Genomic DNA, 26,616 nt, shown 5'->3' on the forward strand with positions numbered 1-26,616 from the left:
ATCATGTACACTATTTAACAATTTTTGTACATTTTTGTTTTTTAAACTAATTCTTTTGTTGGACCGTACTCATCTTGCCCATTTTGGCTCAGCGTCATTGTAGATTGCTAATGTTGTCGCAGTACTCTGGCAAATGTTCTCGATCCAGCATTTATTTTTGTCCATATTGATAAGAGCAATTTCCAAATTTTTGCCCTGCCTTTGCCACTAATGTCGACAAGAGTTTTCAGCCATGTGAGGAAATATAGAGTATAAGAAGACAATGGGACAACTTTGTAGCAAATTAAACTAAATTTGACAGTTTCTGTTACAGAGTGAAACCATGTGTAGAACGGATGATTGAAATCTTGCACTTCTACGTACAATGAAGAAAATAAGTATTTGAACACCCGTCTATTTTGCTATTTCTCCCACTTAGATATCTTAGATATGATCCTCCACACAAAACTTTTATAGATCAGTCAGGTTTCTGGGCTTTCGCTGAGAAACACGGAGTTTGAGCTCCCTCCAAAGATTTTCGATTGGGTTCAGGTCTGGAGACTGGCTGGGCCATTCTAGAACCTTGATATGCTTCTTATGGAGCCACTCCTTGGTTTTCCTGCTTCTGTGCTTCGGGTCGTTGTCGTTTTGGAAGGTCCAGCCACGACGCATCTTCAATGCTCTGACTCCGAGAAGGAGGTTGTTTCCTAAAACCTCACAATACACAGCCCCAGTCATCCTCTCTTTGATGCAGTGCACTCGTCCTGTCCCATGTGCATCAAAACACCCCCATGGCATGATCCTACCACCCCCACACTTCACAGTAGGGATGGTGTTCTTCGGATTGTACTCTTCATTCTTCTTCCTCCAAACACGCGTCGTGGATTTATGACCAAAAGGTTTTATTTTGGTCTCATCTGACCACAAAACTTTCTCCCATGACTCATCCAAATGGTCATATGCAAACTTAAGAAGGGCCTTGACATGTGCTGGTTTAAGCAGGTGAACCTTTCGTGGCATGCATGATTTGAAATCATGGCGTTTTAGTGTATTACCTACAGTAACCCCCGAAACGGTGGTCCCAGCTCTTTTCAAGTAATTGACCAACTCTTGTTGTGTAGTTCCGGGCTGATTCCTCGCCTTTTTTAGTATCATTGAGACCCCACGAAGTAATATATTGCTTGGGGCACCACTCCAATTGAGATTGTTATGTTTCGCTTTTTTCATTTCCTAATGATTGCTCCAGCAGTGGACATTTTTTCACAAAGTTGCTGGGAAATTGCTTTGTAGCCATTTCCAGCCTTGTGGAAGTGTACAATGTTGTCCCTGGTGTCTTTGGACAGCTCTTTGGTTTTTGCCATGTTACACGTTAAAGTCTTACTGATTGTATGGGGTGGACAGGTGTCTTTATGTAGCTAACGACTTCAAACGAGTGCATCTGATTCAGGATGATACATGGAGTGCAGGTGGACTTCTAATGGGCGAACTGACAGGTCTTTCAGGGTCAGAATTCTAGATGATACATAGGTGTTCAAATATGTATTTGCAGCTGTATCACACAAATAGTTAAAAAAAAATCATGCATTGTGATTTCTGGATTTTTCTTTTTAGTTTATCTCTTTCACAGTTGACATGCACCTACGATGAAAATTTCAGACCCCTCCATGATTTCTAAGTGGCAGAAATAGCAAATTATCAGGGTGTTCAAATACTTATTTTCTTCACTGTATTCAAGCCAGTAGTTTGTAACTTTTTCTGTACCATGGACCGGTTTAATGTCTGACTATATTCTCGCGGCCTGGCCCAATAATAATTATAATAAACCCAAATTCACTTTGTAATTATTAGACAGGAAAAGACATATCTCATCATCACACTATTTTTACTCACGGTACCACATTTTGTTTGAACTCTTTCACAACATGCTTCATTCATTATAATGTAGGACAATGTGGCAACATGATCACAAATACTGTGATGATGTGATCATATAAAACATAATGCATTTTCTTTTGTGGTCTACAATCTTGATGGTTAGAATTGGATGCTCTCAACACCGCGATCTGGGATCGATTTCCGTTGCATCCAATGCCGAGCAAATGTCAGCAAAACATTTTGACTGATAAATTATTGCTCTAATACAGTAATATGCTTCCGTAAAACCGACTGTATAACGCACACAAACACTTTCGAGTTCTGTTATAGGTAAAAAAGAAAAGAAAAAAGTGTTTTATACACAAATAAATATGGAATCAGCGATAAGAAGTCAACTTATTTTTCTTTCTGTGGGGCCCTGTACCGGTTCGCGTCCCGGTGGTTGCTGACCACTGAAATAAGCAACACTGAATTTACTGCAAGTGGGAAAAGAACTCAGAAAAATACGGAAAGAGTTGTGTTATGAATTTAGTAAATGAAATAATGTTGTTTACATGAATTATCTTTCTATTATGACACATATCCTTTGAGTAACTAGTTGCCGTTTTGTGTTTGTCAAGTTTCCCGGTTCACGGATCCCTTAACCGCATGGGATGTTGGGGCACTAATGAGGACGGAACTCTGGACAGCTTTCTCCAATATTGACGGTTCCTGGCTTGTTCTTGGGTCGTGCCAATGTTGACACCAGTCCATTTCTTTAATGTCGTTGGCTCAGTTATTTTTTTGGTCTTTTTCTTCTCCTGCCCCCTTGGACTGTGCCCTTGAGAATGATCTTGGTCAGTCCTGATGATCTTGTGACGTGACCATACCACTGAAGTTTCTGTCTGCGCACAGTTAACAGTTCTTGGTAGGGTTCAATGCGCCCTCTGATGGTGTTGGGCACCATTTTGTTTGTCACATGGGCTTAGAAGCTGATGCCTAGAAGTTTCTTGTAGCATCGCATGTCCGTGGCCTGGATTTTCTTTTCTAGTTTTGCCGTGAAAGTCCATGTCTGGCAAAAGTGGAGGAAGATGGAAGTAACCACGGCTTGCATGATCTTTGATTTCACTGCTATTTTCTTGACCCTCCGCGTGGGTTAAAGTCTGACAAAAGCGGCTATGGTTTAAACTATCCAGGCCATGATTTCTAATTCTGACCCCTCTTCTAGTATGACAGCTCCAAGTTATTTAAATTTGGTGACAGGTTCCAGCTCTCTGCAGTTGACGGTGATGTTTTCTAGTTATACCTTGGGGATTGTTGGTCATTACCTTTTATTTTGCTGTGCTGATTTCCATCCCTTACTGGCTTGATGATTTGTCCAGGCTGAGTTACGGTTTGTCTACTGCCAATCTAGCAATATTATCAGCAAAACGGAGGTTAGGGATGTTGTAAGGTTTATTGTTGCTTAATAAGGTGAAATTAAATTGAGGTTGACTGCCTGACACGTTTTTTTTGTTTGAACAATTTTATTGACACTATTAACAGCAATGATAATTATAGTCATTGACAATTTTAAAACCCACTCACACCTATTCAATGGTGTCACAAACGCAGCATTCACATGACGATTGTAATAAAGTGGAACGTACGCAAACCTGAATTTCCGAGGCCGCGACTCGTGCTCAAATGTGACATGTAATTAGCGATGCGGTGGCAGTACTTCTCTGTTCACGTGATAGATGGGCTGATGCCTTGTTTGACTAACGTCGGAAACTGGCACTTTCCAGTGCATATTCGTTAGCTTTTTTTTCTCCAAATCGTATCGTCACTTTCTAATCACATTGGCGTCACTAAACCCTGTGGGAAAAACAAACGGGTGCCCGTCGGTGAAGGCGTTTTTTGACTTCCTGTTTAATTTCCTAACTTATTTACTGGCGCAGCACTGCTCTTTTCAACGTCGGAGTTAGATAGTTGACCGATTTCCTACGTTCCTAGAACGCAGCACCGAGTTGGAGGCGTCGGCTGACTCTGTGACATTATTTGCTCACTACCCTTGTAGAAGCGAATGACTAGAGGGCGTACCCGCACCCTACTTGTAATCCCTTTTTACTAACGCTGGTGACCGTTTCAGGTATTGCACATTTTTACCGCAATCGAAGTCCTGAAAATACAGCCGACATGATTAAAAACGGACACCACGACAGCGACACTGAGGAGAAACTCAAGGAATGCAGCCGTAGTGCCCAGCCGGCAGGTTCAGGGTGCAGCCCGGAGAAAAACAAACGTGTCGTACGGCTTTGGTGCGACGGTTGGTAAGTACACAGTTTTCATGTTTTAATGAGCATAATGACAGAAGAATGTCAGGTTTGTAGGATTCCCACGGTTGTAGGCATGGCGGACAGACATCACTTGATAGCATGCTAAGAGTAGCTGCTCGGCTATGCCAGTACTATCATGTGCCAAGCGCTAAAACAATTTTTTGGGTAAGAAGAAGAAGCTTTCTCCGTGTTACCTTATTGACAGTCCTATTTTTCAAAAACAAAGTTCTTAAGAATGAACGTTTTGCTGCCCTGATTGGATTAGCGCGAGGTTGTGTTACGTCATTACTAGTTCGGTGGGAAAAGGGACGTATGGACAGGACTAGACCAAGGTCTCCAAGGTTGTGTCCGCGGAAAATAGGTAGCCTCTTAAGACCACCCGATTAGCCTGAAGGTATATCATGGGTCATTTTGATTTTCTAGGAAATTTAATTTTTAACTGGCTTGATGTTCAGTGGTCGACTGAACCTCTTTTAACCTGTAATAACTGCAACCTGGTAGTAACATAATAAGATGGTAACAACATATTAATAACATGGTATGTTAGAAACGCACATCAAACTAGTAGCCCTTTGTGCTAATCAGTAACAAAAAGGCATCGCTCAGCTTCATAAAGGTTGGTGAACTTTAGACTTGACAGTTTTTAAATTACTGTGTGTGTGTGTGTGTGTGTGTGTGTAGGTTGACAGTGTTGTGGTTATTACTGTGATATATGACAGATAATTATAGTGCACAAGAACAGGTCTATTACATCAGTGTTTTTCACCTTTTTTTGAGCCAGGGCATTTTTTTTACATTGGAAAAATTTCGTGGCACACCACTAACCAAAAATGTCATAAAATGACACTGAACAGTATGTTTAATTGCAATATAATTTATAATACCCCCAGTTTTTACAGCACATACACTTGACAATGACATAAAATTTGCAGAAAATGATTCATAAATGTTTTATAAAATTTTAAATTTTAAAAAGTGACATTGGATAAATTCTCACGGCACACCTGACGAGCTCTCACGGCACACTAGTGTGCCGCTGCACAGAGGTTGAAAATCACTGTATTACATGATGATGTGTCTTTTTTTTTTTTTAGAGAGAAAAAAAAATCCAAAAACGATGTAAGCGGTTTTTTGTTTTGTTTTTTTGTCGTAACATGCTATTTAGAGTGTACCTACCAATCGATGCAGTATTTGCAGAAAGATACGTGGTTGAAGTAAGATTTTAAACGGAGGTTCTCATGTTTGGGATTTCCAATAAATACATTTAAATCCAAACAAAGATTGGTAATGTTCAAATAGAGTAATTTTCTCAGTGTTTTTTTTCTACGATATTAGTTGGATACTCAATATAAATTGTACTGTATACTATCCAAATTAGCAAAGAGCATTGCAATAACGAGTAGATACAGACATATATTTGACGCCCCTAAAAAACCTACAAAATTACAAAGTTCAATATCTTTTTTAAAGGGACATTGTGTATTATTTAGGGGCTGGTGGTTGTATAAATGCTTGGGCCATTATTTAAACAGGCAGTTTTTTTAACACTCGTAGGTGGAGGAATTAGTATTTATTTTACAGAACATGGGGCTCCACTAGAGGATGACTGTCTGCCATCTTGTTGCTACAGGTACCCCCAAAAACCTTACACAAGGCTGGGCAAAAATAATGAGAAGAAAAATGGTGCGCTTTGCGCTCTGTCCCTTTAAAAGGGTTCTGTGTAATATTTGGCCGCTAGATGTTGCTGTATTGTGTAGTGCAACTGCAAACGAGTGCTACAAAGAAGAATACAAACTACAGAGACACAACATGCCCTGTTGAAATGAATGAGGAACCATATAACATAATATTGCTAGGGTTTCGTTTGGGTTTACTTCAGCTGATATTACCTTTTGTGTTTCAACCACGTGAAGCACTTTTGGATGGTGTGTGCAAAAACAAATGATTTTAACTTTCCTTAGAGTAAGTGGAGCACCAGTTTCTGCTCAAAGGCAGCATGCACTTTCAGGTCACCTGATTCACAATCTAGTGTGATGTAATGGATCCATATCAGGATACTTATCAATATTTTAAGTATCCTTTATCACTAGAGAAGCCATTTAAGTGAATGATTAAAGTTCAAACTGAGTTTTGGGGAGATAGGTGAACTATGTTCAACAGTGTTGTATGTATTGTGGCTTTATTTTATAATATTTTTCGGCGCCTTTTACTGTTAAATATTTTGAAAAACGGAACAATACTGATCTTTATGGTTGGTTGGGTGGATCCCTTAACCACTTGGGCGGTAGGGGCACCATTTCCTGTGGTGTGTCTTGGGCAAGTACAGCCTGGCGGTGCCCATCCCTATTCAGGCCAACATGTTTCCATTATAAGCAAAAAAAACATGAACTATTATATAAATGGGCAGTTTTGAAATAGACGCTGCCTTACTTACAAATGACATAGGTCCAGGACGAACATTTGTAAGTTGAATTTGTTCATAAGTTGCTTCAGTGCTATATTTTGTATAGAATGTATGTTTATGGTTTACATAAGAAGGTTTAGGGCTTGTATACGTAACCTGTATTGTTTTGAAACTGAAGAATAAACGTTTGATTAAATAATATGCTCTATAATGTTACAGAGCAGGCTGAATGGTAAAGCATAGTACTGAAAAAAAAAATATATTTGAGCACATTTATTATCCATTAAGGTCATGTCTTCATACAGCTTAAATTGCATTACCAGTATTGCAGTAAACATTTACTCCTCACAGATAAAAAGATAGGGTAAGGAAAAATTGGAGGTATGACATAGAATGTGAGAGAATATGGCATGTTGGAAAAAGACTGTTCACAGAGAGAACAAAAGGATTCAAACACAACTTCAAGCAATGATATCGTAATAGCATCCCCTTCTGTTTGCATGATAATACATCTCTTCTCCATCACTACAGTACTCATATTTACAAGGCCAAACTCAAAAGAAACTGCTCGCCTCTTCTTTACACTTTACACCAAACATATCAAATGGATGCACGAGATATTAAACAATATAAACGTCAAAGTTCTTAGTACGCTAGAGATAAAGTGCAGTGTGTTTACACATTAACAAGGATTTCTTCTTCGGGGTGGATGTTGGGTGACCTCTTATAGCGCCTTGTGGCGGAAACAAGCACTAGAGTAATGTCCTCTACTCAGAAAAAGGTGCACACAATACAAAATCTAACTTGCAGCAATGTTCGGATATTTTTCGACATGCCCAAAAAAATGACCGGATCTACCGTTTTGCGTAAGTCAAATGGTCGTAAGTAGGGGAGCATCTGTAATCGTAGATTGATAAATTTGGATTCATTTGACATAAAATTAGTCCTACCTAGAGGGACTTGACGTAATTATCCGTCCTCTTTCTGCTATTAGTACCTGAGGGGGAAAAAAAGCTTGAGATAGGCTTGTCGAAAAATGAGGACTCAGTTTAGTTTGCTCTTTTAAATGTTAATGCATCATCGAGGTACTTCAATGATACGCAAGGTCTGTTTCGAAAACTTTTCAAGTAGTCTTTTAAGCCGTTGAATCCAGGCTAAATTGCTCCTTGAACTTTAGAATTTTTGGTACCCGTACTTGATGTTGACATTGTAATTTCTGTATGTTACCGCTCGAAACTCTGACACAATTGCAGAACAGAGATTATATTCATGTTGAGATGCTTCACTCTGTTGGCAACAAACGTCGACAATGGGATTCATTGTTGAGTATGTCATGGATTTTTGATGACAATGTTTTCTAATCTTTAAAGCCCTAGTTTTGTGTCATATTTTTGAAAAGCAAATCTACCAACTGACCGACTGCATTCTTGCGCTCATGACAATTTCTTTTGATTGAAATGTAGCCACTCCAATTGTCTGTAAAAAAAGAATTATGAGTTGTCATCTGTCACATAACCACATTAGAATGTACGCTTGTAAATTTACTTCTGAGTTGTAAAGAAGAACAAGCACATATTTTCTGTCTTGATTATCAAATGGAGTTTTCTGTGCTCACAATGTTTCTGCGTTACTGTACTTTGCAGTTACGACATGGTCCATTATGGTCACTCAAATCAACTGCGGCAAGCTAAAGGCATGGGGGATTACCTTGTTGTTGGCGTGCATACAGATGGTAGGGACCTCATTTAGAGATTTCTCAATTTCCTGGTTGTAACATAGCTATAACTATTATTCATTGGTGTCTTACATCAAAAGCTGAAATCGCCAAGCACAAAGGCCCTCCAGTCTTCACTCAGGAAGAGCGCTACAAGATGGTGCGGGCCATCAAGTGGGTGGATGAGATCGTAGAAGGGGCACCATACGTCACAACACTGGAGACCCTAGACAAGTTCAAGTGTGACTTCTGTGTGCATGGAGGTACGAGGCCATTGTTAAAAATCCTGCACTATAAATGAAATATTCTTAATCTTAATTGTACTTTTTAAACAGATGACATCACACTGACTGTTGATGGCAAGGACACATACGACGAGGTTAAGAGAGCCGGGCGCTATAAAGAATGCAAACGCACACAGGGGGTCTCCACCACGGACCTTGTGGGACGGATGCTTCTAATGACCAAATCGCATCATAGCAACATTGTGAGTTTGCCATTCTGTTTGCATAACTGCTCCAATTTTATACTTCTTTTCTATACTAGGTGTAATTAAACTTTACAACAATGACCAGACAGCTGTGGTTGTGAGCACGATAGGGAATCAACTGATAAAACTGAATACATCAGAGGATTAGTGGTTTAATTTTCTATGATTCAGGATCCCAGTACTTGAAAATTTGCAAGATTTTACTGACGTTTTTAGTGTTTTCTCTCGTTATCCGCTAAAGTTGTCCACTTTAATATCCCGTTGCTCACGCAAAAGATTTGTTAGTAGGAAAAATAGTAGCCTTTTGGCCTTCCATATCCCAACTCTTAAGGCACACGTTTAAGCTGCATTTTATGAGATTTTATGAGTAAATTATTACACACTTTCACTTTAACCTACAGAGGTACCTCTTCTTACGAATTTGATTCGTTCTGGGAGTAGCTTTGTAACCTAAAAACTTAAGTTAACTTAAGTAGAGACGCATTTTGAATGTAAACGCGCTAATCCGTTCCAAGCACTGCAAATGTACAGCATGATATTTTATTAAACAAATCATGAAAGAGCATAAGAACATTAAACAAATACATGTTAAAGTTAGATAACCACACAATAGACAAGAAACAAGAGGTCTATAATGTAATAAAAATATTAATTTACCTTTTTGCCCTGCGTTTCTTGATAAATTGATCCAATGACTTCTGCTTTTGTCTGCTTTTGACAATCCGTCAAAAATGTGCAACGCAGGCATAATGAGCGATAGCCCGACTTTTCAACCCTTTTTCTGGGTGATTCCTTTTCACAAATTCCGAGACTTCAAGGAAATTTGCAAAAATGTTTTTAATTTGAGCTGTTTGAATGATAGCTGCAAAACCCTACCCGCCATCTTGCCGGAACTCCTCTTCGTCATCTTCTCTGAACTATGAACTCTGAAGGTGAAGCGAAGAGCATGCTGGGATACACGCAGCCTCTTTGTTTACGCTTGAGAAACTCTGGGAGCGGCTAATAGCAGTGCTTACTATAAGGTATTTTTGACTTCATATCTTGAAAAGCCTTTGTAACTAGAGGCAATATTTTCTCCTTCAGGTACTTCGTAACCTGAAACTTTCATATGTATAGACATTCGTAAGTAGAGGTACCACTGTAAGTGATTTTTTTTCCCAACAGTGAAACTTTTCTCATCATTTTCTTTTAATGCAATGTTATTGTTTTATTGATCTTTGGTTTCAAGATTGAAATACACACACACTTTAAGAGGCTGGGGAGGGTAATTATAAAATGTAATACGAATACTATAGCATTGCAGTCATGTAACTTGATTACTGTACTTTCAATTACCTTTGGGATTACTCCAATACCAAATATGTTAATAAAAGACACACAAAAAAACACAATAAAACAAAAAATTACTCATTTTCGTTTATGATTGATGAACAATGTAACCTTGAAAAAGAACTAGTGGATACCAAGGTTATGTAGTGGCTTGCAGTCCTACAGAAAAGTGCTCAAATTTTAACCATGTAGTATAGTGTATTAAGCAAAAATATAACTTTCGGGAGGCAGACAAGATATGCTCTTTTTTAGTTTACATTAGGAGGACATTAAGAAGCCAATATTGTTTCAACACACAAGTGTTACCTTCTAAATTTCTTAACAAACTGAAGTGGGGATGCCAAACCTCTTAACAATAGTTAAATGTACTAGGCTAAGTAAAACATTCTCACAACACAACAATTCAGGGATTGTATAGTATATTTTGAACAACTATTACCTGAAGAATGAGAAAAGAGGACCATCAAATTTACCGTGAATTCCGGACTATAGAGCGCACCTGATTATAAGCCGCACCCATCATTTTTTGAGTGATCTGATACTTTTATACTTATACAAGCCGCACCCATGTATAAGCCGCGGGCGCCCGCAGTAAAAGCTTGCGACACAATCAAAAGTTTAACCCGTGCCAGGCTGTTAGTTCAACAACTGTAAAATTTTTTTTCGGTTTTAACAAATTTATAGACACTAATAACAGCAAACAAATAATAATGTGAGGTTTGAACAACCCTTCTCGACAATCTTAACAGCAATCAAGCATATTCACAATTTCGTTATGTAACATCTTTGTTAGTGTCAATAGATCCGTCCGGTTTGAACACATTTATTGACACTAATAACAGCAAACAAGCAATGTGAGGTTTGAACAACCCTTCTCGACAATCTTAACAGCAATCAAGCATATTCACAATTTCGTTTTATAACATCTTTGTTAGTGTCAATAGATCCGTCCAGGCCAAAGTCGATTGTTTTTTGGTCTGAACAAATCCACCGACACCAACAGCAGCAAACAAACACGACAATCTCACCAGCAAACAACTGTAGGGGGGGGATTTTGTAAGGTTTATTGTTCTATATTCTTTATCAATTATCCGTTATCGGTCAAATCATAATACGCTACAAAGCCAAGGGGCCGAGACACTTGCTCTCAGCCAAGAGGCTGAGTCAAGGTCCTAGCCACAGAGCCGGCAGCAATCATTGCGAATGCACCGTTCCCGGAGGTATTGCAATATCGGGCCGATGCGTGGCGTGGACAGAGCAAGCTCTTATTCCATCTCCCGATTGCAAAAATCAAACGTAGCACACATGGTCAGAGCCACAGTTGAAGTACCAAGTCTAAAAACAAGTCACATGTCGACACATTTTGATTCTTATGGTTTGAACAAATTTATTGACTTCATAGTGCGCATATCCAGAACCACAGTTGACATCACAGATGGATAATGATACCCGTAATTAAGGTATGATGCAGACTTGTAAAGTCGGGGTCCCGATGAAAGTAATCCAAGGAAACAAAATGTATATTTCCAAAGTTAAGGGTGGGAAAATATATATATCCACTATTGTCCGCTGCGACAACAGACAGATCTACCGGTAACTCAGCTTTACCACATTTCCCATCAGCCCGCGTTTGCTCCGCCCCTTATTTTTGATTCGTTTGTAGAACACATAACAGAATAAATCTCTAAAATAAATACATTACAAAAATATACCGTTGCAAATACATATTATACATGGTTACACATATTTACGAAGAAAGACGGTACACCGAGAGAGTTTTCAAAGCTTTAATGATAATAATATAACTTTCATCCCAAACCGTGCCTTTGAAAGGTACCAACACGCTAGTAGGATTACACTCGCAATGTATCAAACATACCTGTGAAAAAAAAGCATCCCGTAAATTTAAAATTCACGGTCAATCGTCTACAACTTCTATCTCATGACTATTGCCATCAAGGGCATCTTTCTCAGTATAGGAATGCACCCTAACTTAGCAGAAAATATACGCCAAAACCTAGAAATTGCAGTCTTTCCTGGCGCACATATTCTACTGGTCTTAATTTTACCCTTTAAACTCCTGCGCCGCTGGTGGCGGTTAGAAAAATTCCATAAATTAGCAGCTTCACTGAATAAACCGCAGGGCTGAACATTTGGGAAAAAAGTAGCGGCTTATAGTCCGGAATTTACGGTACTAAATGTCCCTGAACGCATCACTAGCTTGCAACCCAGCGTGCTGCCCAGCGTCCAATTCGCAGACACGTAAACCAGGGGTGCCCACTCCTTTTACGTGTGTGAGCTACTTAATAGCCATGTCAATATAATCTACCTACTATAAAATGCAAAACATATACTATAAATATAGCATAAAGAGTATTGTTCATTTGTATGTACTGCATGAGCCCATATTTTACAGTACAATACAGTACATTTCATTTTTGTCATTGCCTTTTTCTGATGACTTGCACTGAATGCAATCAGCCAGGGCGCACGCCTTCAGTTACGTCTCCAGCTCTGGAGGTTTTTGAAATTTCCCAAATCACGACGCTGAAGCTTTGAGGAGAGAATCTGCATTTTTTTGTCTGATACAATTATTGGAGCTGATCATAACGACCACTTTTTTTTCCTTCCCTTGCAGCTCTATGTTAAGAGCATTAAGCATGTTAGTCAGATCTTTTAGAAATGTTAAGTCAAGCAGCCACTAATTGGTTGTATTCTGCATGTTTAGACTCACGGAAAAACACCTTCATGTCCTGACAGAGCTCCCGGAATATTTGTAGGAATTTTTACTCTACTCAGCCATCTCATGTCAGTGTGTAGCAACAGCTCCAAGTGCTCGGAATCAGCCTTCTACAGAGGCCCACGAAATAACCGTCTTTGAAGAGATCTGGCACGAATGGAACTAGGGATTTTTGTTGACACATACATTGTCTCTTTCATGTTGAGCATTTTTGCGCTTAACGCCTGCTGGTGAAGCATACATTGCTCGGTGACTCGGATCGTTTTTACCGGGTTTTTTATGTGCATGCGTGGGGAGCCATGCATCAAAAATGATCAGATGTCAGACGGGCTACCCTGTATGGAGATCAAGTGACATTTTTTTATAGTGAGGAGATGATAGGCTAACGTTTATGTTGTTAATTTTGAGTGAAGTGCTTAAATGTTTGAAATTGTTGCCATTGCCGCATTTCTTGGCAGTCTGACTAGAGACCATGCAATAAATGTAAAATAGAAATAGGCTGTGAAAATGACGCCGACACACCTGCTCTGGTGGCTTGTCATTATGGTTTAGTTATGTGAAGCATCACTGTCCCCTACGGGTCGCACCCAATAGGACAGCTCTCTTTAGAAAACTGGCTCTTTTTGATCCTAAAAGGCTCGCGATCAACTGGTAGATCCTGATCGACGTATTGGACACCCCTGACATAAACAGTCTCACGAACTTTCAGGCTTGAGCTAATTCAACAAAATTGAGTCCTACATTGAAGGAGAAATAGAATACAGACAAAAATTGTTTTTCCCTGCAACACAGTGTGAAAAACATGCAGTGATGAGTTGGCTGTCTTTACAATTTGCGGACAGATACGGCTCGTGCACGTGGTGTGTAATCTCTCTCTAGTACCAGTGATTAAAATGATGATAGACAGTTTGTTTATCGGCGCATTATGTATATGTAAATATACTTTCAAATAAAATGTAAGCCTGCAAACCAATCTCTATTGTATATAAATGTACCTGTGATTCGATTGTCGTTTTTCTGCAACTGTAACGGAATGAATTACAATGTCTTTAGTATTCTACTTACGTAACGCCGTAACGTGTATTCTGTTACTCCCCAAGCATAGTCTTAAATCCTTTCCAAAAATTACTTGCACTTTTCTGAAGCCTTATTTGTTGAGTGAAAATGTACCAATAAATGCATACTCTGGTTGAGAAAACTATAAATAAGTCATAACTAAGCCCACTACTGTTTTAAAGCAGAAGACAACAATAGTTTTCTGTGTAGAAGAAGCTCGTATTAAGATAGATGTTCACAAGGATAGTTTTTTAGAATCTGCCAGTTTATATTGGGGATGCTTAACACAATGATTTTACTTTTTTTGATTAGTAGATTGCCGTAAAATACTTGAAATGCAATCAGTCAATATTTGAAAAAGATGCTAGTTTTAGTGCAAAAAATACAATAGGGTCTTTTATTTTGTGGTTGCAGCGGTAAGTGTGGTATAGCATGCATTTTTGTTTCAATTCCATTTGTTTTTTTGAGTTTCCTCGCTCCATGACAAGAAATTCTAAAGACCAGGATCGTTGTCAAGCTCCCATAGAGGCTGATAACAAGCTGATCGTTTTTAATCACTGAAATCGCCAAAACATGCAGGTATGCGGCCCTCTGGGACCCAGGTCGCTCAATCCTCTACACAGCTGAAAACAAATTGAGCTGATAAAATCACTCGTTTCCTTTTACATGTGGTTTAGGGCTGTCCACGAATAATGTATTTCAGAATCACAGGTAGACAATCACTCTTCCCATTTTAAAGTAATTCTGATTTCACTAGTAATTTGCAGTGGTAATTGCAGTGTCTGAAACTAATGCGAAAAAGTTACTGGACACCAGGGCAGACAACCCTGAAAAGTTGCCTGCCCAGCGATAAAGTTGCCTGCCCCTTTTTTCATTTAAAACACAATAATGCAACGAATCGCATAAAAAAATAAAAAAATAAAAAAAATGTTGTAAAGTATTAAGGATTGATAATCAGAATATAGAACAGAACAACATTTTAAAATTAAGTTTATCACAAATCTACCTATAACATTAATTGCATGTATATGACATTGCTGTTCTCCATCTGCCATCAGTATGTACCTGTATTTACTCATCTTCATTCACGCAATGTTTGCGTTGCGTCGTCTGATACAAGCCACGTGAACTCTTTCCATGATACTTTTAATGTACGTTTACGTTTTGTAGCGTCATAAATTTTGTTAGCTTCTTTGGAATATTTCTTCTGGGGCTGAGGTTTTGGCTTGATTCCTAACCACTTATCCATTTTTCTTGTGTTCTCTGTGCGTCTACTTTTGAAAATAATATGCAAATGCACGACCTTATAACGCTCGGGGAAGTCCGGAAGCACGAAGTTATTTGATGCAGGCTTCTGATTGGCTGCCAATTATATAAATAAAACAAACTGAAATTTCCAAATCGAACTAAGAATTCGAAATCTGAATAAAGCAAATGTTTGATTTGAAAAAATAAAAAATAAAATTCTTTCTTGAAAAAAGTTGTCGGCCACCCGGGCAGAGACGTTGTGTAAGTTGTACGTCCGTTGTAAAAGATGCACGCCCTGGGCCTCTGGGCAGACGTTATTTCAAACACTGGTAATTGTATCCTAATTGTATCTCAAAATTAGATAGCTGTCATTAAGTCAAGAGTAATAAAAAACATTGAAAACTAACAGTCTTGTATAAAAAAAAACTAAACTGTTTTCAGTTCTTTGTTTATAACTTTGAAAACGTCCTTTTTGTGGTCCTTTTGTTAATAAAGTCAAATGTTCCTATAATCTTTTTCTGCAGGACAACCCCGATTATCAGCAGCATACAGATAATTTTGGAAAGGTGAGCAAGTCTTCCCTTGAGCCATCACCACCCTAAACAAGCACACAAAACTGTGATAGCATTTCTTGCCCAATGTATAGAAAACAATATTTATATCTTATTCTTTATTATTTTTGGCACACTGTTGCTTCTAAATGTAGTTGCAGTATCTTCATTGCATTATTTTTATGATGCACTGCAAGCTCAGCCAATCTTGTAAATATTTGCCTATTCACCCTGACATTATTTTTTTACCTTATTTTTTTATTTATCCTGGAGTGCCACATCTTATCTAATAGTGAACAATGTAAGATTGGGCCTATAAAATCCAGCCCGAGCCCGATAAATTAACTTGATCTGAGGGCCGAGCTCAAAGCAAACCCAAATTTCTATATTTTATTTGTGAGGAGTCGGTTGAAGGAGGACTTCTTTCTCACTGACTTTTTCCCTAAATTATCCACCCCTCAGTTTTTTTCTTTGTGCGGGAACCGTGCAATGGATTCTGTCACCTTCCCTGTCCAGAGAGCGCGTGGGCTCTTTGGCGCAAGAGGAGAGGGGGACGGAATCAATCGTGCGGATCCTCCACGCAAAAAAAGAAACAAAGAACAATGACGAGTGGATAATTGCAGAATAATGTCAGCAAGAGAAATGCCCGTAATGGTTGACATTTGAGGCCCAGCCCGAATTTCAGGTTGGGCTCCGGTTTAAGATCTTACCTCTAATATAGACTGTTGAAATCAACACCAGTGAAAACATTTCTAAATCTTTTTAATTCACCCCTAAGTGTGAAGGGTTTTTATCTTGTTTTTTTTTTATGGTTGTGATCTTTTGTGGTGTTGCTGTTTTGAAGGGTCCTAAAGGCCACAGTCCATGGACAGGAGTATCTCAGTTCTTACAAACGTCACAGAAGATCATCCAGTTTGCCTCAGGCAAGGAACCTCAGCCCGGGGACACTATCATCTACGTGGCTGGGGCCTTTGACCTCTTCCGTATCCTTGCATTGACTAACAGACCTTGACATTTCCACTTTTGGTGTGCACAGTTTTCACAATTGCTATGTGAAACCACTAACTTGTGTCTTAAAGTCAATTCTTTGTGTTCCATCTTGTTCATGTGTAAATGCTAAACGTATGTCACATAATTTTGAGAATGGCAGTACAAACACTGCCTGAATTTAATTTTGACACTGTGATACTCTTAAAACTCAAATATGAAACTTTAAATGGGCAAAGAAACAATCTAAAACTGGTCCTTTCGATCAGTGTTGAGAAATTATCATCTTGCCTTGATTGAGTTTTTCTTATTTTTTCTGGTCACCATTGCTCAAGAAGAAATACCTGTTACTCATTTTGGCTAAGGATGTTGCTGCAATTTATTTTACTAAGCTTTACTTAATTGAATCCTGTCTTCTAGAAAACTGACATAAATACTGAGCAAGCATTATCTACTAGTGTTAAAAATCATTTTTTTCGACATTCTAAACTTTCTTTTTTAGTAAAGCAAGAAAATTTTGCAAGTGTATTTGCAAGATTTTTACTTAATTATTTTTTTAAGTGCAATATTAAACAATTTAAATAAAAGTGTAAATAAAACAAGTACATTATTCATTTTGTTAGTAATATAATTAACTTTGGTTATTACTATATTTTGAACCTGTTTATACACACAAATATATACAGTGGCTTGCAAAACTATTTGGCCTCCTTGAACTTGAAATCTTTTTCCACAGTTCAGGCTTCAAACATAAAGATATAAAACTGTTACATACACCTCTAATCAGTGCTAACTCGTTTTTTATTTGTTAAAAAAGTTGAAAATATCCAAAAAGTGTGTTCCACTTCATGATTGTGTCCCACTTACTGTTGATGCTCAACAATAAATTAGTTTTATATCTTTATGTTTGAAATCTGAAATGTGGCAAAAGGTCACAAAGTTCAAGGGGGGCAAATAGTTTCTCAAGCAACTGTGTATGTGTGTGTATATATATATATATATATATATATATATAAAGAGAGAGAGAGCTTCAGATTTGATGTATTTTCACAACCTTCCACCCAGGCAGTCCATTGTTTTACTGTTGCCTTGACATACTCTTGGCAGATATTGGCCATGTTGACTTCCTAGCAAAAGTCTACAAACTGGCTGAGAGACCGTACGTCATTGTAGGTCTGCATTTCGACCAGGTAGAGCAAATGAGATGCCTCTCTCCAAACATAAAACAATAGAGTAAAATCCTTGCTGATAAAGCATTTTTTTTCTATTCAGGAAGTGAATCGCTACAAGGGAAAGAACTACCCAATAATGAATGTCCACGAGAGGACCCTGAGCGTTCTGGCCTGTCGGGTAATAAATATAACCAAGTGTCTAGATCAGTGGCCTTATGTTTAACTATGCACAGTTCAAGTTGTCATCTGCATTCACGTCACATCAGTTTAGCTTAAAGGGACAGTGTTTATTATTTAGTTAGCCTCCTAGTGGTACAAAAAATACATTATTAATTAAGAAAGAAAACCTTTGAAAAGAAAAATACATAAACCATCACATAATGATGCATTTTTTAAAATGGTCGAGAAATGTTTATGTATTTTACATAATATGAGCCTCACTTGGAGAGCTGACTTTATTGACGGGGAACAGAACACCAAAAAAAGGATGGGTAAAAAAAGGAAGATGGTGCATTTTTGTCACTTTTAAGCTCCATAGTTTGTTTAGTTTGTTTTTTGTTTTTCAGCAATCATTTTCAGTTGCACTACACCATACAGCATCATCTAGTAGTCAAATAATACACAGTGTCCCTTTAAGCACTACTCAAATCATCTCATATTGGAAGGGTGGGCAAACTATGGGCCGCAGGCCACATGCAGACAATTAGGGTTTTTAATCCGGCCAACCAAACGAAAATGTTTAAAATATGATGAGTAACAAAAAAATGGGTCTAATTAGAATGTTGTTGTTTCGGTTCCGCCCTTGTTCCTTCCTTTGTACTGAGCTCAAGACCAACGAGCAAAAAGCACAATACATTTTTATGTCCTTTTTTATTTTTATCATGTATTTTATTCATCAATAAATTTATCAAATATTGTGCAAGAAAAAAAAACTTTGAGCCCTATTACTTTATGGGTTTTTGAATGCACTCTCTCCATTGATATTTGTAAGACCCTGGTGGGTTGACAGTCTAGGGAGGTTAAAAAGAAAATGTACATTTTAAATTGAAATGCATTGATGAAACGCAAAATCAAGGAACTAAATCTTATAAATGTGTGCCTTGCAAACTATTGAATTATAAATACACTAGTTATGAACGCAATGACACAGCTCACAAAAAAGTGAGTGAAAAGACAAAAATTAGCATGGAGTTTGCGATTTTATATATATATATATATATATATATATATATATATAAAATAAGGGATCTAAAAGATATTCTGATTAACTTCACATATCTATTTTTTTAAGAATACAAATTTATGAAATTCTAGCAGGACCAATTAAACCCTGGCGGCCCGCCAGGGACACTGCAATGTCTATATACCGAAGCCATATCCCCCTAGTGGGAGGTGGCTAGATTAAAGGACACACTCGCATTTACCAAACATTCATTCCCCTTCGCTTTTCCCGAACTGACATCGAACATTAAGCCTACAGCACAAAAGGGGTGAGTTGCTGTGCCATGCAACACTTCACAAGCAGAAAGGCCTGACAGCATACATTAGTTTACCCCCTCCGCATCATATGCGTCAATATCGGTCGTTATTAACTATCCCTTTCCATTTACATCCTTCCTTTGTACACAATCTTGCATCCATTAAATGACCTCACCTCACATTCAGAGCATGTTACACCCCATCTATCCCACCCTATTTGGGCCTTTCTCTCATTCCATATCTAACAACTTCTACACTAAATTTTCTTTAGTCAAACGACCTCATCCATTCTTTCCATATGTCCAAACCATCTCAGAACATTTTCATCAACCCTCACCAGACCATTCCTTCCCTTTACTTCCTCGTTCCTTACCCTACACAGTCGTGTCACTCCACAAAATGTATATTTTAAAACTGAATGCTCAAAAAAAGGGACGCCATATAATTGCGCCATATATATTAGTGTTTCAAATTCAATTTGATGAAATGGTTGACAAATATTAGATGAAATAACATGTACATGTCTGCCATATATCAATAGATGTGCATAGTTTTTTTGCGCCCCACTATTTGAGAACTACTACAAAAACTAGTCAATTTATACAGATTAGGAAAGCCAAGTTACAATATACAAATAAAATCGACATAAAATATTACAAAATCTCAAATTTGGTTTAAGTGTAATAATGATATGTAGTGCAGTGGTTTGCACATTTGTCTAACATTTGTCGGAGAGGGATGGGCACTACAACTTGCCCAAGACACACCACAGGAATTGCCCCTCCGACCTTAGTGGTTAAGGGAGTCACACACCCACTCACCAAACTGTCATGGGAAACATTCAAAACTAACCATAACTCGTCTAGATCAGGTTTTCTGTTCTTTATGAATCACACAGTCACTGGTGGAGTCAATGGAGAAAAGGAAAGATACGGGTTTCCAATTCCAAGCAATGTCATGCTAACGATTGCTATCATAATCGCAGGTTGCCGTCTACTCAGGAATGCATTTTCTGCCCTTAGTGAGTAATGACGAAGACTAGTTCTGATGTCAATGATGCCTTTCATTAATTTCTAACTCACTTTTTAAAGGGAGGTACAACTCACTTTTTCATGACATACTCAGAAACTTCGGGCCGGCTGGATCTATTCATCCTACGGCCCGGATCAGGCCCACAGGCCGTATTTGTGACTTGCCTGGTTTAAAAGGACAAAGTACATTTCTCAAAAGTGCCTAATGATGACTGTTGTGTTTTCAATATGTGCAGTATGTGTCAGAGGTAGTGATTGGTGCACCTTATGCAGTGACCAAAGACCTGCTAGATCATTTTAAGGTAAGTTGCTAATGAGGACAATGTTTGTTTTTTTTCAGGAAATTCTTCCCTATTGTTTTTCCTATTAAAAAAAACAGATATGCTCAATAAATGTATAATATCTAAATATTACTGTGTGACATCATCATCTTTTTTGTATGTTTTTTTTCTTTTGGAACGTTGAAAGCTTCAGTTTATTGTGTGTGTTTACAGGTGGATCTGGTTTGTCATGGCATGACAAAAGTATTTCCTGACAAGGATGGCTCCGACCCCTATGCTGTGAGTGTAGATTTGTTTTGCAGTAGATCCAGGCGTAGCTGGTGGAGTGTTATTTGTCATTTGGTACAGTCTGTGAAACTGATTCAAATATAGGAACATGGCCTCAGTCATTGAATTCTATATTTAGATGAAATTTTAAAAAACAACATTCAAAATCCCTGTCATCTATTCATTTAAACCATCAAAATCAGGGGGGAAAACATGAATAGGATAACATTTAATAAATCAAGAAATCCTGTTTTTAGCAGTGGGTTAGGTTCCAAAAGGAACCTGTAAATCCGTGTAGGAGAAGCCTCATGTTTGTTTTTTTACAACTATTACACAATTAAATACTGTATTATACAGTGAAACCAAAAAACAAACCCTTTTTACAAGATCAAGCATTTGTTTAACAAATTGCTACCCAATAAAAAACTCCCTGGAGAGGGATGGTCGCCGCCCGGCTCTACTTGCCCAAGACACACCACAGGAAGTGGTGTACCTACGGGCCTACAGGTTAAGGGATCAGTAAACCATAATTATTGTTTCATTCATTTATTTTTCTTACAAATCAATACTGTCTCGTCAAATAATACGTCTGTTAAGCCAATTAGGATGAAGTACACAATGCAAATCCAGGAAGTAGTAATACAGAGAAAAGTAAATCATGTTACATAGTGTGGGATTGCTCTATCTGGATTTTAAATATAAAAAAAAAATCTGTGGTTGCTATACTGAAATTATGCAACTGTCAAGATCACTTTTTAACTTCAATTTGCTTTGTAATTCTGAATATAATGCGATTTATTTATTCATTCTGACAGCTTTGAAATCATATTCAGGATAACATTTTTGTACCCGAATCATTACCAAAATTGAGTTACAGTATGTGAATTATGTGTGATTACTCCTCAGGAGCCGCAGAGACGAGGAATATTTCGGACCATTGACAGTGCAAACAGTCTCACCACCGACGATATCGTTCAGAGGATCATTGCAAACAGGTGCTCTCATTATTACAGGGTTCGTACGGTTGCTTGAAATCATAGAAAATGATTGAATTTGAATGCTGTGTTTTCAAGGACTGAAAAGTGCTCGACTTTTGGGTGAAGGGCTGGTAAATGCTTGAAATTGTTACCATGTTTCTCAACAAGTCTGCTTAAAATGACACTGTGACTGATCTTTGAAGGCTTCGCCTTGCCAGTGCAATTCTTCTACCCTTATGAATAACTGCAGCTGGCATTAGATTGCATAGCATTGTCCTATGAAGCGACATCGCCCCCTACTGGTCAGGCCCATGCATGCTACATCCAAACAGGGCTTGATGAAATGTGTAGTAGTGCGAGGATTATTTATTAATTATAGACATTTGGGGGCAGCATGGCGGCGCAGTGGTTAACGCGCGTGGGCCACGGTTCTGAAGTCATGAGATTAAACCTCCTGTGTGGAGTTGCATGTTCTCCCCGTGCTTGCAAGGATTTCCTCTGGGCACTCCGGTTTCCTCCCACATTCCAAAAAAACAGCATGTTAGGTTAATTGGCCGTTCCAAATTGTCCATAGGTGTGAATGGTCGAGCGAATTGTCTGTCCCTGTGTGCCCTGCGACTGGCTGGCAACCAGTTCAGGGTGTCCCCTACCCACTGCCCGAAGATAGCGGGGATTGGCTTCAGCACCCCGTGACCCTACTGAGGATAAGCGGTGCAGATAATTGATGGATGGATATAGATATTTGTAATGGGCTATGCAAAAAAAAAAAATAAAGTAGTGTTTACCGGTGGTAAATTGTAATGGAAAGAACTTCTTGCAACTGAAAATGTACGATACATGTTACTGGCATTTTAACCGATACCTTTATCCGGATAGATTTGTCTGAAAAACAAATATATTTCCAATTGACCTGAGGTCTAAAAATCATGTCTTGATAAATGCACACGCAAGATTAAAAATTGCACATGTAAATCACATATTTGTGGCTTGAAAATACATGATTAACAGTTCTTATTAAAAGTCCTTAGAAAGTGCTTGAATTTGGCCATGAAAAAAGTGTATGAATCCGGTTATTAAGTGTTTTTTGATGTTCCTAGCGAATATTGATTTTCAGTTTATTGCAACAAAACATTAAAACAGAACATAACTTAATAAAGTTTAAAAAAAACTTCCAAATCATATCACATTCATTTAAATGTGTTCGCATTCTTTCCACTGCCATCCATTGGTTCTATTGTACCGTAAATTCTGGACTACAAGTCTACTTTTTTGCTACATTTTAAACTCTGTGGCTTATTCTTCTTTTTTGAAGCAAGGAAAATATATTCCAAGCAACAGTTGACTAATAAATGAAAAATAAATGAGTAGTTCAAACAGCTCCAATTGACTAGTATAATTGATTACAACTTGCATTGTTTTACATCAGTCAGTTGCGCGTGGAGACTTATTGAAGGAAAACGCTGAGGTGAGCATCAAGCATGTTTATAATTTTGAAGCTCTGTGGCTGAATTTGTGTGTGAGGTAAGAGGAAAACGGCGAGCTGCCCTTTTCCACAACACATGTGTCTAAATACAAAACACCAACAGCAGTCTGAAAACATTTATGACGTAGGAGAAATTAGTCGATGTTTTTGCCAACATCATTCATATAACAGGAGCAAAACGGGGGGTTTTCAGTACTTGATTCAATATTGACTATGTACTCACTGCAGTGTCATTGATATGACACTGGGCTAAACCACCAAAGAATGACCGTAACAACACAAGGGACGCGTCATTGGAACTTTAATCTCCTCTGGATGTTGAAAACTGCAACAATAAAATACAGTGCATTGAGACCCTGTTCTAATAAAATCGCAAAAATTAAGTGCATATGTTTTACATCTGTCTGAACTGTCACAAGATATATCCATCCATCCATTATCTGCATCGCTTATCCTCAGTAGGGTCGTAGGGGTGCTGGAGCCCATCCCAGTTATCTTCAGGCAGTGGGCAGGGGACACCCTGAACTGGTTGCCAGCCAGTCGCAGGGCACACAGGGACAGACAATTCGCTCGCTCATTCACATCTAGGGACAATTTGGACTGGCCAATTGACCTAACATGTATGTTTTTTGGAATGTGGGAGGAAACCGGAGTGCCAGAGGAAATCCACTCAAGCAAGGGGAGAACATGCAAACTCCACACAGGAGGTTCGATCTCATGACCTCAGAACTGTGCCGCTCACGCGCTAACCACTGCGCCGCCGTGCTGCCTGTTACAAGATATAGTTGTTTATAAATCATATCAACAATCATAAACTCACTGAACTCCCTTGTTAATCCTTTCACATGGATGGAGATGGATTGGACATTCAACAGCCATTGTGAGTTTTTGTTTACAACAAGATCGCGGAACCGTTAGCCTGACTGCTCACTGCGTGTATTTTGGTCGGCTGGTCTCACGTTTTTCTGCTGCGGCTTTTAATCAGGGCACTTTGTCGTCCCTAATTAACAGTAATCCATCCGCTTTACTTCGCTTTACCTGCCGTCCTTAATAGTCATGTCTGTCTTTCCGCGCAGGCTACAGTTTGAAGCCAGGAACCAGAAGAAGGAGGCCAAGGAGATGGCGGTGATAGAGGCCATGAAGAAGAGAGAGGAACAGACAGAAAGTGCTCTCTAGAGAAATGGGACTCAAGAACTTTTATTTTTCTCCTGTATAGGATGCACTTGTTGTAGTGCATGTGTGAGCGGAAGAACCAAAGGGTTTAAAGAGTCTACAGCTGCATTCAGACGGATGGTTACAAGATGCAAATTCCCGGCTGGTGTCTCTTCTTGCTGTGGCCTGGACTTGGGATGACCTCTTTTTGCCGCGATATTTTTTAACCACTACCACAGATTGCGATTTTATTTTAATACCAACAGCACATGCTTTGAAAAAGGGGGAAATGTATCATGTAATAGCTCTCCCAATTATTGCTAAATTAGATTTAATATTGCAATTTTTAATCTGTTTTTGTGAAAATATTTTAGACTTGTTGCCTGTATTATTTTCATTTGAATTCTAAAATTTAAATCCATACCATAATTGTTGGTCGTAAGCGTATTTGGAAAGACACTTTTATAGTTTAATAGTTAGAGATTTTATTGCAACTGGATCTTTCAATACTTACTGGAATTTTGGGTGCCTGATCTATAAATTCAAAAGTTGATATGGCTTGTTTAATATAATACCTCATTTACGACGCTATAAATAATATCAGGGTTATAACTTTAAAACTAATTTCAATGTTGACGGCATGTCTCCACAGTTTCTCTTCATTTATAGATGGTAAAAACATTTTTGTTCCGGTTTCTTCAAGTGCAGTTTCAATTACCTAATGATAGGTGTAATCTGCTTCTTCTTTTTTGTTTTCATTTTGAACTTGGCAGGAGAACAGGAGGAGTGAACATACAATCTCCTACTACAAGTCTATAAACTTATCAAGTTCAGTAGACACCTAAAATAAGGAGAAAAGACATGATTGGATTTTGAACATGCAAGGAGAACAGTAGTGGACCAAACCAGACCCTCAGATTGAAAAAAAAAAAAAAAATATCATAGGTTACAAAAAGCACATTCGCCCAGAAGGGTGTGGAAATGAAAGAACAGCAACATTATTGGCCAATAATGACGATGATGTAAACTGTGCATAATTGTCCAAATAAAAAACCCTTGTACTCAATGCAATCTCCATTACCGTAGAACCGTAGAAGCAAAGATAATAAACATGGCTCATTAGAATTATGAATTTTCACTAAACTGGTGTGATAAGATTTGTTTAATTTAATCTATTATTCTTACTATTGGTCACCTGCAAAGGAGGTTGCATAGCATTCCGGTTGATTATTTTAAAAATTATATTTCACTTTTGTTCGCTACTTTGACTTTTATGCACTGTTGACTGAACTGTAATATTATCATGTTTATAAACCTAAAGCACAAGCACCGTAAAGGCAGTGTCTGAAATAACGTCTGCCTGGACGCTGTTACATATTCTAATTATCAATCCTTAATAGTTTGAAACAATGGGTTTTTTCCTATTGCGGTTAGTCTTCTTATTGTGTGGTGTGAAAAATGGGGCAGGCAACTTTTCAGAGTTGTCTGCCCTGGTGTCCTGTAACTTTTTGTCATGAGTTTCAGACACTGATAACGGGTGTGAAAATTAAGGAATGGTGTCATTATTGGCCAATAGACACCAAGATATAAACAATCATAAGTCAAAATGACGAACAACCTGGCATCCAATGCAATCTCCTTTTCATGTTTCCAAGATTAAAAACAGAAGCAAGCAGAACAAACTTGTGGCTTGTTCTGCATTGATTTTCACTCAACGGGTGTGATACTTTTGTGTGTGTGTTTTTATGTTGGTCAATGGCAAATATTATTCCATAGGATGCCGGTTATTTTGACTATTGTACCTCACTGTTGTTTGTCATTTTGACTTATGTACAGTCTACAGAACCATAGACTTACCAAGTTTACAAACTTCTCAAGTTCAGTAGATCTGGCATTCTATGCAATTTCCATTACATGTGTCCGATATTAAAAATATAGGAAGCAGAATAAACATATCACCTAACATTGCATTAATTAATAATTATTGTCAGAGGATGTCATGTATTTCTGTGGGATGAAAATTAAAGGGTTTTGGAATTGCCTGCAAGTTTTCAAAAACTAGTTAGCAGATTATAACATGTAATAAACCTATGTTGAAAAAGTG

At 38.2% G+C, this 26,616-nt stretch overlaps 1 protein-coding gene and 1 pseudogene across 1 annotated transcript; one reads left to right on the forward strand and one right to left on the reverse strand.

The window, feature by feature from the left end:
- Positions 1–3,543: 3,543 nt before the first annotated feature.
- On the forward strand, positions 3,544–26,616 carry pcyt2 (phosphate cytidylyltransferase 2, ethanolamine). Its single transcript, XM_088342470.1, has 12 exons — positions 3,544–4,145; positions 8,199–8,287; positions 8,371–8,532; positions 8,605–8,756; positions 15,657–15,698; positions 16,528–16,666; positions 17,778–17,860; positions 17,943–18,020; positions 20,589–20,654; positions 20,847–20,912; positions 21,807–21,895; positions 24,437–26,616. Exons 1-12 carry the CDS (start codon positions 4,012–4,014, stop codon positions 24,534–24,536), a joined length of 1,200 nt encoding a protein of 399 aa, XP_088198596.1. The 5' UTR covers positions 3,544–4,011; the 3' UTR covers positions 24,537–26,616.
- LOC148361710 (U2 spliceosomal RNA) lies at positions 11,294–11,383 on the reverse strand (annotated as a pseudogene).

The sequence above is a fragment of the Urocampus carinirostris genome, chromosome 8, assembly GCF_059441175.1.
Source record: "Urocampus carinirostris isolate Australia breed hairy pipefish chromosome 8, RoL_Ucar_1.0, whole genome shotgun sequence".
Classification (NCBI taxonomy): Eukaryota; Metazoa; Chordata; class Actinopteri; order Syngnathiformes; family Syngnathidae; genus Urocampus; species Urocampus carinirostris.